The 14426-nt window shown below is 39.6% G+C and overlaps 1 protein-coding gene across 2 annotated transcripts in view; it reads right to left on the reverse strand.

The window, feature by feature from the left end:
• spns2 (spinster homolog 2 (Drosophila)) overlaps positions 1–14426 on the reverse strand; it is a 55964-nt gene that overhangs the window by 13937 nt on the left and 27601 nt on the right. For both annotated transcript variants that reach the window (XM_042008549.1, XM_042008550.1), the window contains exons 3-8: positions 11659–11795; positions 7208–7359; positions 5265–5331; positions 2727–2869; positions 2382–2534; positions 2057–2246 (exon numbers count right to left, since the gene is read on the reverse strand). In XM_042008549.1, coding sequence (XP_041864483.1) covers positions 2057–2246; positions 2382–2534; positions 2727–2869; positions 5265–5331; positions 7208–7359; positions 11659–11795 — 842 coding nt within the window. The remainder of the gene's footprint in view (positions 1–2056; positions 2247–2381; positions 2535–2726; positions 2870–5264; positions 5332–7207; positions 7360–11658; positions 11796–14426) is intronic.

The raw sequence follows: 14426 nt of genomic DNA on the forward strand, positions 1-14426 counted from the left end.
ATGACATGAAGCCAGAGGAGGAAGCTGATGATATTTCTATCCTGTGAGAATCCATCGCTGTAAAAAATTCTTTGGTTGCGGTGGTTCAAAAACATGTTATTATGTCATGGCCCAATTATGTGTGGATGTACGGGCCTTCATTTTGGTCCCACTGAGCTGAGTATGCACCCCACAGGCTGAAAACCGCTGCAGGATGACAGCAATTGTTTATTCTTGTCAAAGACATTCAAGTTTAAGATATGAATTTATGTCCTGCTTCAGAAAGGCTGGAGTTAAAAAAGTCCTCCTTAAATTGTCTCCTGCACTACACATCATGCACATACAGGCTACTGTATGTGTTGTTTTGGCAGCAGCTGCTGTTGCTACTTGGCCACTTTCTTCAAAACAGACCCAGAGGAATTTGGTTGCAGTGGAATCTCATGTATCGGTACTGGCTGGTTTCACCTAAAACATTTTAACACGGGCGACTGATGTGTGTTTCCTGCTGGGGAATAACACCCCTGCCCCCCCAGCCAGGGTGCCAGACCTACTGTAAAGTACAGAGAGCCATGGAAAGGGTCTGACAGCGGAGATGTAGACAGGTCTGTTCTGAGAGCTGCGAACCAGACACCGTGACCGACATGCTGCCTCTTAAAAGAGAGAAGCCCTGCCTTTCCTCAGATTAGCTATGTGTTGACGAGACAACAGCTGCAAGGGGTCGATCTTCCCCCGACAGAGAAGCACCGACTGCTACAACCATGTCACACCCTATAATATGACACATCTGTCAGCTCTTTGCAATGAAACTTGAGCTGCTCGCTTGCCACTTCTGCTGTACTGTAAGATGATTTAAGATGGTACAGATGAGCAATGAGAGAAGTGAAATCAAGTGTTGCGGCAACAAAGATGAGAAGAAAAATTATGCAAAACATTTAAACAGAGCAATAACTATGTGATTTATACAGGGACAGAAACCAGGTGTCACCCGTGTCTATTACCAAAAGGTAAATTCTATTTCTGTAATGTAGCGACTGTATAAAATCAAGTTGGACAGATGTGTAATCATGTAATTAATATGGATGCTTCTGCACCTCAGGTTTAATTGGCTGAGTCATAGTGCTGTCAAACAGCTGATTAATGTATGCCTTTGACCTAATAGGAGTTCAATAAATCTTACTTCATTAGTTAAATTATTATTTATATCAGCAATTGTTTGCCTGCTAGGAAGCACTTTATCCAGCAGTTATCCACTGATTACAGTCTTTTTTCTTGTAATTATCTGAGCAATTCAGTTTCAGTTTAGCTTCAAAGGTTCTCTCACTTCCACTAGCTTAACATCCCCTGTGCATACAGTAGACATCATTGGACAGTTAATTAAACGTCACATAGGACGTAAAGAACAAATTGTGTTTGGATGCAGTTCTAAAAGAGGCCAGGCTTGCAAAGGTCAGCCATTTTCACATATTTAGGATATGGAAGTCTGTTAATGTTCTCTAATACACATGGGAAACTATTCCTCAGGTTTCCAGAATTATTACCATCCAGTTGAGGGTCAGTTCCTATTCTTTTGTCACTGATAAGAACTAAAGATTTGTGCTTTGTAAGTCTACCAGCCCAAAGTGCATTGTTTCAAAGCAGTGATTGTGCAGCTGCACCCTTTCCTACTCACAAGTATCATGCATATTTGTTCATTTTGTGCTTAACTTTGGTCAAAATGTTATGCGCTTCAGCTACCTGCAGCAGCCTCTGAGGGCATCTGGATCTAACCTGCAATTAAAGCTATTCATTATGAGGAATGACACCAATGCACTGCCTAGGGGAACTAAAGGAACTAGCAACTATTTTTTCATGGTGTGCTCTTCGGCTTTATTCAAAAGTCAACCCCCCTCAATCAGATTTAACAACGTCTCTTCTTTCTTGATTGCTCAGAAAACTTCATTCATTTTCCACACTATGATATTACTCTCTATCAGCGAGGTATTTTTCACCAATACGTCTCAAAGAGAAGTAGAAAATCACAACCGTGATTCCTTTCACTGCAGACAGTATAGACATGTTAACAGGAAGTAAACCTTACATAAGCTCCAACAATGCTCTTCTTGGCCACCACGAAGATGAGGCAGATGAAGATGGCTGAGCCCAGCATGCTGACAGCGCACACGAGGGCGTCAGCTCGCTCTGTCTTCTGGCGAGACAGGCGTGTGGCTGCAGCCCCTATGACCACGCCTAACAGCCCCGTCACACAGGTGATGGCTCCAAAGATGAAGCTGCAGCAGAAACCCATCATTGCCTTTAGATCTCAAGAAAGGTTTAAACTAAATATGTTAAATCAGTAGAGTTAAAGCAAATACCAGATTAAATGAATGTTATTTCAAGTCTACAAGTGAAACAGAAGTTCTCACGTGTCTGGACTGGGGCAAACTTCTTTTGTACAGGGCTCCGCTGTCCTCTGCACCACCTGGGCTCTGGCCAGATATATAGGAATCCACATACCAAAAGCACCCGTGGCAAAGGACACTGCCGCTGATGCTAGGGAGGAGAACACGTAGCTCCGACTAGCCAGAAAGAAACACACAATCATACTGGTGATTATCCAGCAAAAGAGAAAAAATAAATATGCTACTGTTTAACATTTTCATTTTCACCAATTATAGTTGACAATTAACTTAAAGCAGCTTTAATAACAAATGGTTAGCACACTGAAATGAAACTCAGGAAGCTAGAAACTAGCAGAGAATAGGCCTTACTTCTTGGCGAGTGCATTCATGTCACAGACCCAGGAAGTACGAGTCCTGATGCGTGCTCCTATCTGGTCTGCGTTGCCTCTCTTCGGTTCAGGCACAAAAAGCAAGATCAGAAATCCCACGGTGATACCTAAGCCTGGGGACACCTAACAGGACAAGAAATCAATCAATCAATACAGTTCAAAGAGACTTATGAGGGCTCAGATTTTGTTGACACATCACAATGGGAGCGGTTTGGGGGAAAGGGAGTTTAAGCATGATATACAGGACAAAGAGCTGTGTGTTTACAGTCTGAATGTGAGGCCACTGTTTGCTGATACGCCTGACATCCTATACAAGCCCTCCGAAACTAAGAACATTCCCTTTGCTCACTCTACTAGCACCATGTGTGTGTGTCTTCATGAATGGGTGTGGGCTTGGCCGTGTGTGCAACCATACAAGAGACTAAAAGAGCTTTTTGGCTTTGAGCTGCTTTGTGAACAGGTGAAATCCTCACAGCTGTCCATCTGCTTTCATGTGCATTATCACTGTCATCCTTTATGGTTCATGTGGTCACAAGTTTGTACTTGTGTGTGTGTGTATGTGGTGGTGGGGTTACAATGACAAAAAGCAGGATGGATGTGTGAAAGAGGATTTGTTTGAGCAATACAAATTGCTCACAAAAGCAAAACCAATTTTATGTCAGAAAAAATTTGTCATATTATGCTGTATTTGGTTGCTCATAAAAGCCCATTTATATGCATTAGTATGAGTATTGAACAGTCTAAATGTGTATGAGTATGTATCTGTGTTTTTTGTGTGTGTCCTTTTTCTTTTTTGGAGGGCCTAATTTGAAGTCAGATATGGCCCAGCTTACACCAACACTCGTCACTCACTTTCCTACATTGTGTCCTTAGCCATCTTCCACTTCTTTGGAGCAACTTAACAAAATTAACTTGTATAATGGACTTTTGGAGCAAAGCACGTTAAAGGAAAATAAATCTGAGCTGTTTTTGATTCTTTGGATGAGACACCAGGAGTCTGTGACCTCTGACCTCCATTCCCACTGGATTCATTAGAGACTTCCTGTAGGGATGGTGGGCAATCAAACAAATTAGCTACTGCCCTCCCCTCCTACTCAGTCCTTTGAATATCCCTTATTACTTTACTACATTGACATTTTCAGGAAGGTAGCTGGAACACGACAGGCAAAAACAAAAGGAAGTGCAGCAGTGTTTTTTCTTCGTTAAAACAGGATACAGTCACACAGAACCCGTTTCAAGTCTCGGTATTTGTTTTTCTCTGCGTGCCCCAGCAATGATTAATTGGCTCAGAGATTGTTTTATTGGAATGTCATTGTGGCTGCTTTGGAACAAACTGCCCCCCTGCTGTACTTTCTTTCTTTTTTTTTGTTAAAAGGCTCCACCAATACAAAAAGAATTGAACTTCCTGTCCAACAAGTTCTCAAGTCCAAGAATCTTTTCCACCAAGACACACTCAGAGAATGTTTAATGCCTCCCTTTAAATGTCTGTTCAGGACAGGCACAAGGTCATAATTTGTTTTAAGGATTTTAAAAGCTGACCCTGAAGCCAGCAGTTCCTGGGGAGTCCTGTTAGGCCTTTCATTGGTCTATTCCATTATGGCTGGAATGCCTTATAGAGCAGTTCTCTTGCAACCATTTTGTCTGAAGCACTCAGCTGATTCACAGCAAAAATAAAACTACGACAACAGTGATTTATGCTTCAATTTATCACCAGTCTCCACTGAAGTATGTAGTATTTCTGATATCACAAAAGCAGGCCCCTAATGTGGGCTTTTATAAACCATTGCACTATCAGCAATTTTTACCCATTTTTTTTCAAGTATAACTTAACCATTTAGTAGAAAAAGATCCAGTTCAGTCCTCTTCAAGCACCTTTGGGAAACCATCACATAGTAACAGATGTGTGGTTTTGTTCGGTTTGATGCTTTGTTTTGTGCATGTTTTCATGTCTTTTGCTTCCCAAGAAAGCTTCCTAAGAATAGCATCTTTTCCCCAAATACTTTATGCCTGGAAACTGAGTTTGGTATTGTTTAAAGAGCAGCTAAAATAACAGTAGGAACAATGACACAAAGATGATGGCTACACCTTATGCTGCTCAAAAATAGATTTGTTTTATGTGTAGTTTGATGACGCACTGACACCACGTTCTTTCAATGAATCAGACATTTCTACTGTTTTAGGAGGTACAATTTTTATGGGCTTTTTAGTGTGGAGACATATTTGAAGATGCTGCGTGTATTTGATGTTAAAATTTGTGAAAATGTTTTTGTAAGGTGGTGTACTAATGCTGATGCATAGTTGCTCAGCCTGCCACTCTCTTCCTCTGTCTCTCGCCTGTAACGTCAGAGCCGGGATCACCCGAGCATCCATGAGTGTCCTCTGGTGTTTCTGACCCAGCTGACCTCAGGTCCATAACAAGCCCCACAACCAGTCCCTGCAGGGGCTCTTCTGCTCTTCTGTATTTGTGTTAATATTTGTGTGCAGGGTTGTAGGCTGCAGCTGATTATGACAATCTTACCCTTAAAGCCCAGTGCCAGTCTTCTGCCGCGTCCTTGGCACCAGAGCCTAGGATGTAACCCAGCCCACTACAGATGGACACAAAGATTATACATTAGCAACACAAAATTTCTCCAATGAAGTCTATCAGTCTACATTATGTATAAAGAGCTGATTAGTCTGTCCTTTCATCAACTAAGCTTGCTCTTTTTCCACCCACATTTTGTTGTAATATGATTAAAGTTGTGTTGAGTGTTTGGGTACTTGAAATGGAAAACATATAATGTGTTAGGGATCAAAGCAGTGGTAGCTACTTGACTAGTAAGTCTATTTGTGGAAGAGTAATCTCTGCATGCAGTCACAAAATGCAGGTGTTATAATGCCTGTGAAACAAGAGATTAGAGTTAAAATATGGTTGTCTGGCAATGGACTGTGCTATCATGATAAAAAAATGTTAGGGCATTTTACCTAAGTTAAATACAGAGGAAAACATCAGCAACACGTAGATAAATCAGATTAGATCAGATGGAGCACAAGAGTCTAGTGCTGTTCATTTCCCATTAACAGGTCTTATCACTGTAATTTCTCTTCACTGGAATTAGTCAAAGCCAGCAAGACTTCCTGATTTCTGAGATTTCTTTAAACCTGTTTGTCTGCATTTGCATAGCCTCTGGCCAAAGGACACCAAATAACAGACAGGGGTGATTGATGGGTGGTCAAATGTAGACTTTACAGTGAGTTCTTATCTGTGCCGAGTGCTGAACACTTTTAGCTGTTTGTTTGTTTTTTTCCCACACATTCACAGCAAAGTTGGAAACAGTTTATGGTTGTACTTCCATGGTTAGTTGTCTAAAAATAAAAACTGAGGTATAAACATATCCTGAGAGCATATGATATTTCCAGTGAGTGACTAACAGCTAATCTTATCAGAGTCCACCCAGAGAGGGTTTGGAAAGTTCAACACTAACAATAATACTCAAGCTTAAAAAACACACCCCTATCAAGCACCAGCATGACCTACAAACATGTCTGGGAAGCCAAGTTGAAAAATGATTGTGTATAATAAAATAATGATAATAAAAAAAGGAAATAAGGACAGTTCTTTAAATACAGTCTAATTCCTGAGGTGACGTCCTGGAAATGGTCACAATAACCTCAATAAAGACAAACAAGTGGGAGACTGGATAGGATGTTTAACAGCATTTTACCGAGGGCCAGTCTTTCACCTTCTATTGTCTTGCTGCTGAAGAGTTTACATTGACCCAAACATTTTGGCAAGCCATAACATGACCACTCCGGGGCAGTTTAGTCTTTCCTTCCTCATTAGTCCCACTGTCTTTAATCTGACATTAAAAACTGACGTGATTAGAGGACCAAATTTGTTATATAAGAATACATCACTGTTTTCTGCTCTGAGATGATATAAAGTGACAGGTTATATAACAACAGAAATTTAACTCGATGTAAATGTTTACAGTGTTGAAGACACTGAAGCCCCCCTCCCTCCATAATTCTGCGTGCAGCAGATAGAAAACCTGCGTAGCGTGCAGCAGCTCAGCCACATGCTGATCACTGAGCACTGTATCTCACAATAAACCTCAAGTGACTCCTGCAACACATCCACCGATACATTCATCTTCTATCATTTGGATTTTGTTTGCTTTCTCATGGTGGCCCTTTTTATGACTGAATGAACTGAAAAGTCTGGAGATTTGAGCATAATAAAACCTCCTAGTAAGTTTTGTTTTCCTGTCAGAGAGGACCATTGTGACATTTTTTCCTGAAGAAGTCGAGGCAGATGGGAGGCGTTCTTTGAGCTTTGAGGACAATTTCTAAATATGTGTTAGATTAGATCAGTTAAAAAATAAAATTACTTCCCATAACCAATACAATGTCATAAACATAGAGCTCCAAAAAAAGATAATATATGTAGCTCATTGCAGACAACATCTGAATACCTCTTACCTTCCCAGGGGAATGGCCAGATAGAAGACAGAGAGCATCATGGTGCGGCTGTTGTTAGTGAACAGGTCTCCTATGATGGTGGGTGAAATGGAGGAGTAGCTTGACTCTCCTATGCCCACCAGTCCTCTGGAGAGGACAAACAGCCAGTAGTACTGCAGAATAGAGGCAGAAAGGAAGAGAAAGGAAAATAGATGATAAGTTGTAAGGATCTGCAAATAAGACTTTTTAACTTTTAAAATGTCTTTTTTCTTTTTCATCATCAGTACTTTTCACATAATGTTTCCATTAGGGAAACATAATTATAAAAGTGACTTCACCCTTCAACGAAAATCAATAATACAATTACAATATTAATTAAAGTTTATTGACTGAGTGCAGACTAAGCATCAACGTTTACCATGGCATATCATCCTCTATCAGATGTGTATAAAGCAATAGTAGAAAAGGTGAATACTTTAAAGCCTTTCTGGTGGAGGCAGTGGGATTGTAAACTGTTTCCATGGCAACTACTACTCACTGGATATGGGTTTTCATGCTTGCTTGTGAAGCTGCAAAAAAAAATCTAGTTCCCCCCACACAGTGAAATGATGCAAACATTGGCACCCTTTCTGGTGAAAAATACTTAGTCACATGCGGAACACCATAGACAAGTTACCAGTCCATCACAGGGTTGGAAATGTCATTACATTACAGGAAATATTCTTTGAATTTGAGGGCATATTGTGGGTTCTCACAATGCGAGTATATGTGGAATGTGATATGGTGACAATCTGTAAGAAGGGATAAATTAAAAGATGCTATTGTAAACTCCAGAGTTGACCTGAGCTCTTAGCCATCACCTCAGGCTTTGTGCTTGACAGTGTCATGAGGTCAATAACACACAGCCATGAAACATTCCCTGGAGACTTTACACCACACATACCTTGTTGTAAGATGACACTCAAGGGATTCACCCCCACACTTCAAAACCCCTCTGCTGTGTTGTTACCCATATTATTTTCAATGATGGATTTGTACATGTTCCTGCTGTTTTCTCAACATTTAGAACTTCTGAACTACTGCGTTAACTTATACTTAACTGAGCTTTCACTGTTGAAGCTTTATTGTTGTCACAGTTTTAAATGATTCACACAGTCTATTTTCTTCCTCTGGTGGCCTGCCATTTAGTGGGATGATGATGGTGGCTCCTTTTGTATGTGTGGTTACCACCAAACCATCATCACCACTTGGATCAGAAATGCTAGTAGCACTGAGAGAAGCCAAGAAAAAAAAACAAAAAACAAACCTCCAGGCCTTTCACTAAAGACATAGCAAAACTTTGGCATATAAATAGTAAAAGTGGATTGAAGACTACAAAGGGATAAAAGAAAAGTTTGGAAAAAGCAACACATTACAACTGTTTTCCCTGTTTTTCATTTTGTGAGCTAAATGCTATCGCTAGCATGCTAATTAGGAAAAAGTTCAGCAGATAACAAGCTAACATGTTTACTGTAATTTTTTAGAATGTTAGCATACTTATTTTTGTTAACTATCATCTTTAATGACGTGATCAAATCTTGACAATAATAATAATCACTTTTAAAGAAAAATGTGCTAATGGAGCATGAAGAGTGGTGGGTTTTGTGGCTGGGTTTTGTTTTATTTTTAAATTCTCAGGTTTCTGTTAGCTGTAAATTCAGTTCTTGTGTTATTTTTAATAATTTCTTCCACAAGTGTTTTGGTTGCTCCACACCTGTTCTGAGTTATTAATCACTGCATTCCTACCACACACACCTGTTTGCTATTTGTCATTACTCACCTTGTATGCTTCCCTGTCATGCTTTTCTTATCTATGTCATTGTTAGTAGCCTTCAACCCTTTTCATTCTGTGTTGTCCTGTAAGTTTTGCCTTGTTCAAAACATTGTTAAATGCTTCTGGATATCTGGCCCTTTATTTGAAATCTTGTCTGTGAAGCTTGCTATGCTGACGATCTACTTGGTTTTGACCTTTGCTCTGCCAATAAACTTGCCTACTGAATTTTGCATTTGGCTCTGCGAACCTTCAACCATCCCTGTGACCACTGACAAACTGTGGTTGAAGAGTTGATTAACCGGACACAAACCTGCCATTTTCTTGGAACCAATAAAATTAAAAGTGGACAGAAGAGATTTTTTTTTCCAGACCAAAAATGAAGAATGCAGCAGCAAGTGACCTTTTCAGGTTTTCATTGAAAAAGGGATAATAGTCTCAAGGTCATAGTTAAAGAAAGGTTAAATAAATGAATAAAATAAATCAGTACATAAGCTTTACTTTGTTAATGTTATTTAGTAGATAGGAATCTGTTTTTATATTTAGTCAAATAGGTTATAAATGGGGTGGAACACTGTTGACCAATTGTAGTTTTCATGGAACACTGCCCCACATCTTTCGGATCAGGGGTTGGGAAACCTGGTCCATGAGGGCTGCTGTCCTGCAAGTTTTAGATGTTTCCTGCTCCAACACACCTGATTTAAATAAAATGGATCAAACAGCTTATCAAGTTCTACACTTTGACTCATTATTTGAATCAGGTGTGTTGAAACAGGGAAACATCTAAAACTTGCACTACTTGTCAAACCCGGTTGACCCATTAATTACCAATTAATTTGAGTGTGGTGTGCTGAAGCAAAGAAATATCTAAAATATGCTGGGCGGCAGCCTATTGCTCTGCATGACAACTGGAAGTGGATAACTCTGGGCTAGGATTTCTGTGAAAAAAATTTGCCTTAAAACAGTAATTGTATCCAGGTGTAGCTTGACTTGCAATTTAATGTCACAAATTTGAAGTCATCCCTTTGCAAGCCAGTCCTGCCTGCTGCATTACTACCAGTTGCATCACCCAATCTTCCCTGCCCTTTCTGTCAACTGCATCACCCTCATTTATTGTAATTTTTAGCCGCCCATGGATGCTTGATTTGAGTCTGATTGCTTTTACCTTATCTGAATGCCCTCTAAGTGCACTTGTCTCAGTTATTTTAAAAATGGCCTTTAAGTATCCTGTCTGAATTATGTGTTGTTTCTTAGGTGGAACAAATAAATCCACCAATGACAGCTATCAAAAATATTGCTATAAGAAGAATAAAGGCACAAACAATTAATCTGTTCAGATGTTATTGCATTATTCTTCTCTCCGTCTTTTATCAGTTTATCTCTTTGGCTCACAGGAAGAAGCATTTGGGTACAAAGAGCCAGTGACGCATTTCAAATTACTAAAAAGTGGTCACTCTATGATGATAATCCATTGTAGTCAAGCAGAAATAAACATGCAATTGTGCATCATTACAGTGGTGGATATCTCTTACATAAGCTCCAGATTCCATATCTGCTGCAAATCCAAATCCAAAATGCCCCACAGTGTGTTAAATGTGTAAGGATAGTAGTCAGTTGTAAGTGGTTATTAACATTTTATTACATGGTATAATCCCTCATCTCTCATGGCGACAGCGCCGTAATGCTGTTACACAACAGCCAACTAGTCTTGTCTTATTTGACTGGCACAAATAAGACAATACTGGCACAAGAATATGTCTTAAGGGTAGAAATATATTGCTGAGCAAAGGACAGCAGGTCCTGAGGACTATACCCATATAACTGCAGCTTACCCATAAGCAGCTGGGATGTATTGCTTGCTTAAGCAAATGGCTGCAGTTTTGACCCTCAGCAAGTGATTTTGCAGAGGATTTAAGCCAAAGGATGCCCTCCTGAGACAATCAACATCTCTGAGCTGTCACTCCCTTACATTGCCCTGAAGAGCCATGGCACTGCTCCATTATGCTGCTTTGCAGACATGTCATATGCTGCATCAGTTTAGCAAAGTTAATTCTGTTAACGCCACATATCCATTCTAGGTTAGCCACTTTTTATAGTCTGCTGAATTTTGTTTTTACCAGACACGTCAGTCAGGGTTGCCTCCCTGACATGAGCACACACATGCACATGTCCAAGAACACAGCCTTTTTATTGTAATATGATGTCTACTCTCTGCAGAATAGCCCTTCCCCCACAACACCACCACCAGGAATAATGTTATTGTTTAATGCACCCAACACCTCCCAGTGCATAGAGGCTTTTAGGGATATCAAATCTAAATCCATGTGCTTAGGGGCATTGAAATGACACAGTCTTATCTCCTAAAGTATTGTAATTGAGACATCTGTGAAGCATGGGTCTTCATTAGTTGATTGGCTGGTTGCCAGAGGAAAAGAAAGAGGGAAGGCGGGTAGAAGACATAAAGAATGTCTACAAAAGCAAAGCGGGTGTCTGACTTAATGAGTGTGTCATTTCATTTTACTTGCCTTAACACTGAGCATATCCAAATCATAACAGACTAATTAGATCATCAGTGTAGGGGAGGAAGCCTAATAAAGTAACACTGGAACACTTGTGCTGCAATCGTCCGAAAGTTTCCGTGACAACAGGAGCTATGCCGTACCTCTTTACTGATGAACGAGCTCAACAGCGTAACAATGGACCAGAAGAAAATGCCACAGCTCAGGATGACCTTTCTGTTGAAGCGGTCGCCCAGGTAACCAAAGATGGGAGCTGCCACCATGAAGCTACAGATGAAGACTGTGGAAGGGGAAAAAATAAGAAAATGTTACTTTGATTACAGTATGTGCACAGAAAATGACTACAACTAATGCAGACATACATCAGCAGTTGTGCAGGGTTTACTTATTTATACTATTACTGTGTTGTTTCATTGCATTTTGCTGTAAAAGTCCACAAATTCCAGCAGAGCTGAGCAATTAAATCCAGCTCCCTGGTTCAGTTATTGAGTCAAGACCTGTCCAGATCAACTCTGGGATAGCAGTGTGCCAAAGATACAGAGAAGGACTGCCAGAGGACAACTTCACTCATCTCTGACCATATTGTGCCTCACCTACAACATTCAGTGCAAATGATAAGAGTACTAATAAGAACATTTCTACATGATTCAATTTGTGAAGAGGTATCGAGCGAGAGGGAGATGTAGCGCTCCAGAGGGGAACAACTAACATGTGAATTATAACCACATACAGTGGTCCTTCAAAGAAAAAAAGAAAAAAAGTTTGTAATTAAAAATAAAGAAAATTATAGGTGGGGTAATAAATATCACAACAGGTAAGACAATTTAAACAAATTCATCACACGTTATCTTGGTGGCTTTTGAGACCATAAATAATTCCTTAATTTCTTGCAAATGAACCTATGTCACAGTAAAACAAAAATAAGTGATTCAAAATATGTTCCCTTATTTGCTCCAACTGCTGACTGGACAACGAAGCCTTGTTCTCAGAGCCTTTAGCTTAAATGAATGAGGAGGGCCAACCCAAACAGACCTGAATATTTAATGCACTAAAGTGTAGTTTTGTGTCTTTGCAGTTACCCTCGCCAGTGAGGGGAGTAAGGGAATCAGGCTGGAGTGGTTTGACACATCATCAGCATAAACATACATGTAAGGATGAGACTTCTCTCTCCCTCCTCTGGAGATGGGAGAGAAAAGCGATGAGGGGGATGTTATATAAGATGCAGGCATCACAGAGGCAGCTGCTGTGGCCAACCCACAGGATAAGGGACAATAATCAGGTTACAGCATAACTGTTTTGAACATGTGATATTCTGGTATAATAATTAAAAAAAAAACTGGAAGATACACTCTCGTAACTCTTTTTAGGACTAGTTACTTAATATGACATAACATAATTTTACAGAACTTTGTTTCACTAATTTTAAATAAATTTTATACATATATATATATATATATATATATATATATATATATATATATATATATATATTTGGATGGATGGATGGATGGATGGATGGATAGATAGATAGATGGATAGATGGATATTTCCATCATTGGGGATGGCTTCATCCATCACTACGGCTTTCCTTTGCTGCTTATCTATGATCACAATGTCGGGTTGGTTGGCCACCACCATGTTGTTGGTCTGTATCTGGAAGTCCCACAGGATCTTAGCCCTCTCATTCTCCACCACCTTGGGAGGTATTTCCTTTTGTGACCTAGGGTCTCCAGTCCATATTCTGATGACAGTGTGTATACTATGGGAATAAAGTGCAACCATGGTGCCTGTGATTCATATATTTTGCATTTATTTAAATGATTATAATACAAACTCTGACAAATGTTTAATTTTTACTCACAACAACACTGCTATTTGATGTTCTCTGAATTCACTGCACGCTGAGGTATATGATTAATTAAGTTCTATTAATTAAGTTTAGGTTGTTAATGATGCTTGGATTACTTTGCATAAAATGACAGTCTCCCTGCTCCCTGTCTAGTATATATGCATTTCCTCTCTGTTCATTGTCTCTTCAGCTTCCATCATGAACATTTATATGTCTGCAGTTTGAGCTGCAGATCTAAATTATTCTTAAAACAGCATCCTGCAGGTCCAGTTCTCTATAAGATCTTTTCTGGTTCAGCCTGCAGCCACAGTGTTGTGGGAGATATACATGCCTATGTGCACACACATACAGAACAGAGAAGGGTTAAATGTGTACACTGGAGATAAGATGAGGGAGAGGTCCATAATCATCCACAACCAGCTGGCCTGCGTGGGCTTTAAAAAGTAAGCAGTTTGACAAAAACCCATATTATTGCATTTTTATCTGGAAAAAGTTTAATTTATTAGCATAACCACACAGAACCATCCCATTCTCACAGCTTACCAGTGCCAACACAATCAAATTAATGTTGACTATCCACCCGTATTTATCTTGTGATGTTTGCAAGTAATTTATTCCCATTCTAAGAAAAGAAAAGAAAGTAAAATAGAAAATAACAACACCACTCCGCTGTTACCAGGGTGCAGAATTTGGCAAACATACAGCAAAACAAATATCTCAAATACCATTTTTAGTTCCTGAAGACGTGCAGCGATGCACCTTAATTCCAGAAAAGCATTTTCTAAAGAATCTGCTTTGAAGTTCATCAGAGAAGCATGATGATGAATAACAGTGAGAACTGACTTTCAAAGATATGCTTTCATTACTTGACAAGAGCTTTCTGGTATGTTGTCAGATTATTTATCTTAACAAAAAGAAAAACAAAACAAAAACCAAACAACCCTTAAAGAGAATCTGTTTCAACAGAGCTTTTCTCACCTAATTCTTTCTAGATGAAAATTCTTTCTAGATGAAATCAGATAAAAGATCAGGTGATGTAGGCTGCTTTGATCACAGACATGT

The sequence above is a fragment of the Melanotaenia boesemani genome, chromosome 15 (genome assembly GCF_017639745.1).
Source record: "Melanotaenia boesemani isolate fMelBoe1 chromosome 15, fMelBoe1.pri, whole genome shotgun sequence".
NCBI classification, from domain to species: domain Eukaryota; kingdom Metazoa; phylum Chordata; class Actinopteri; order Atheriniformes; family Melanotaeniidae; genus Melanotaenia; species Melanotaenia boesemani.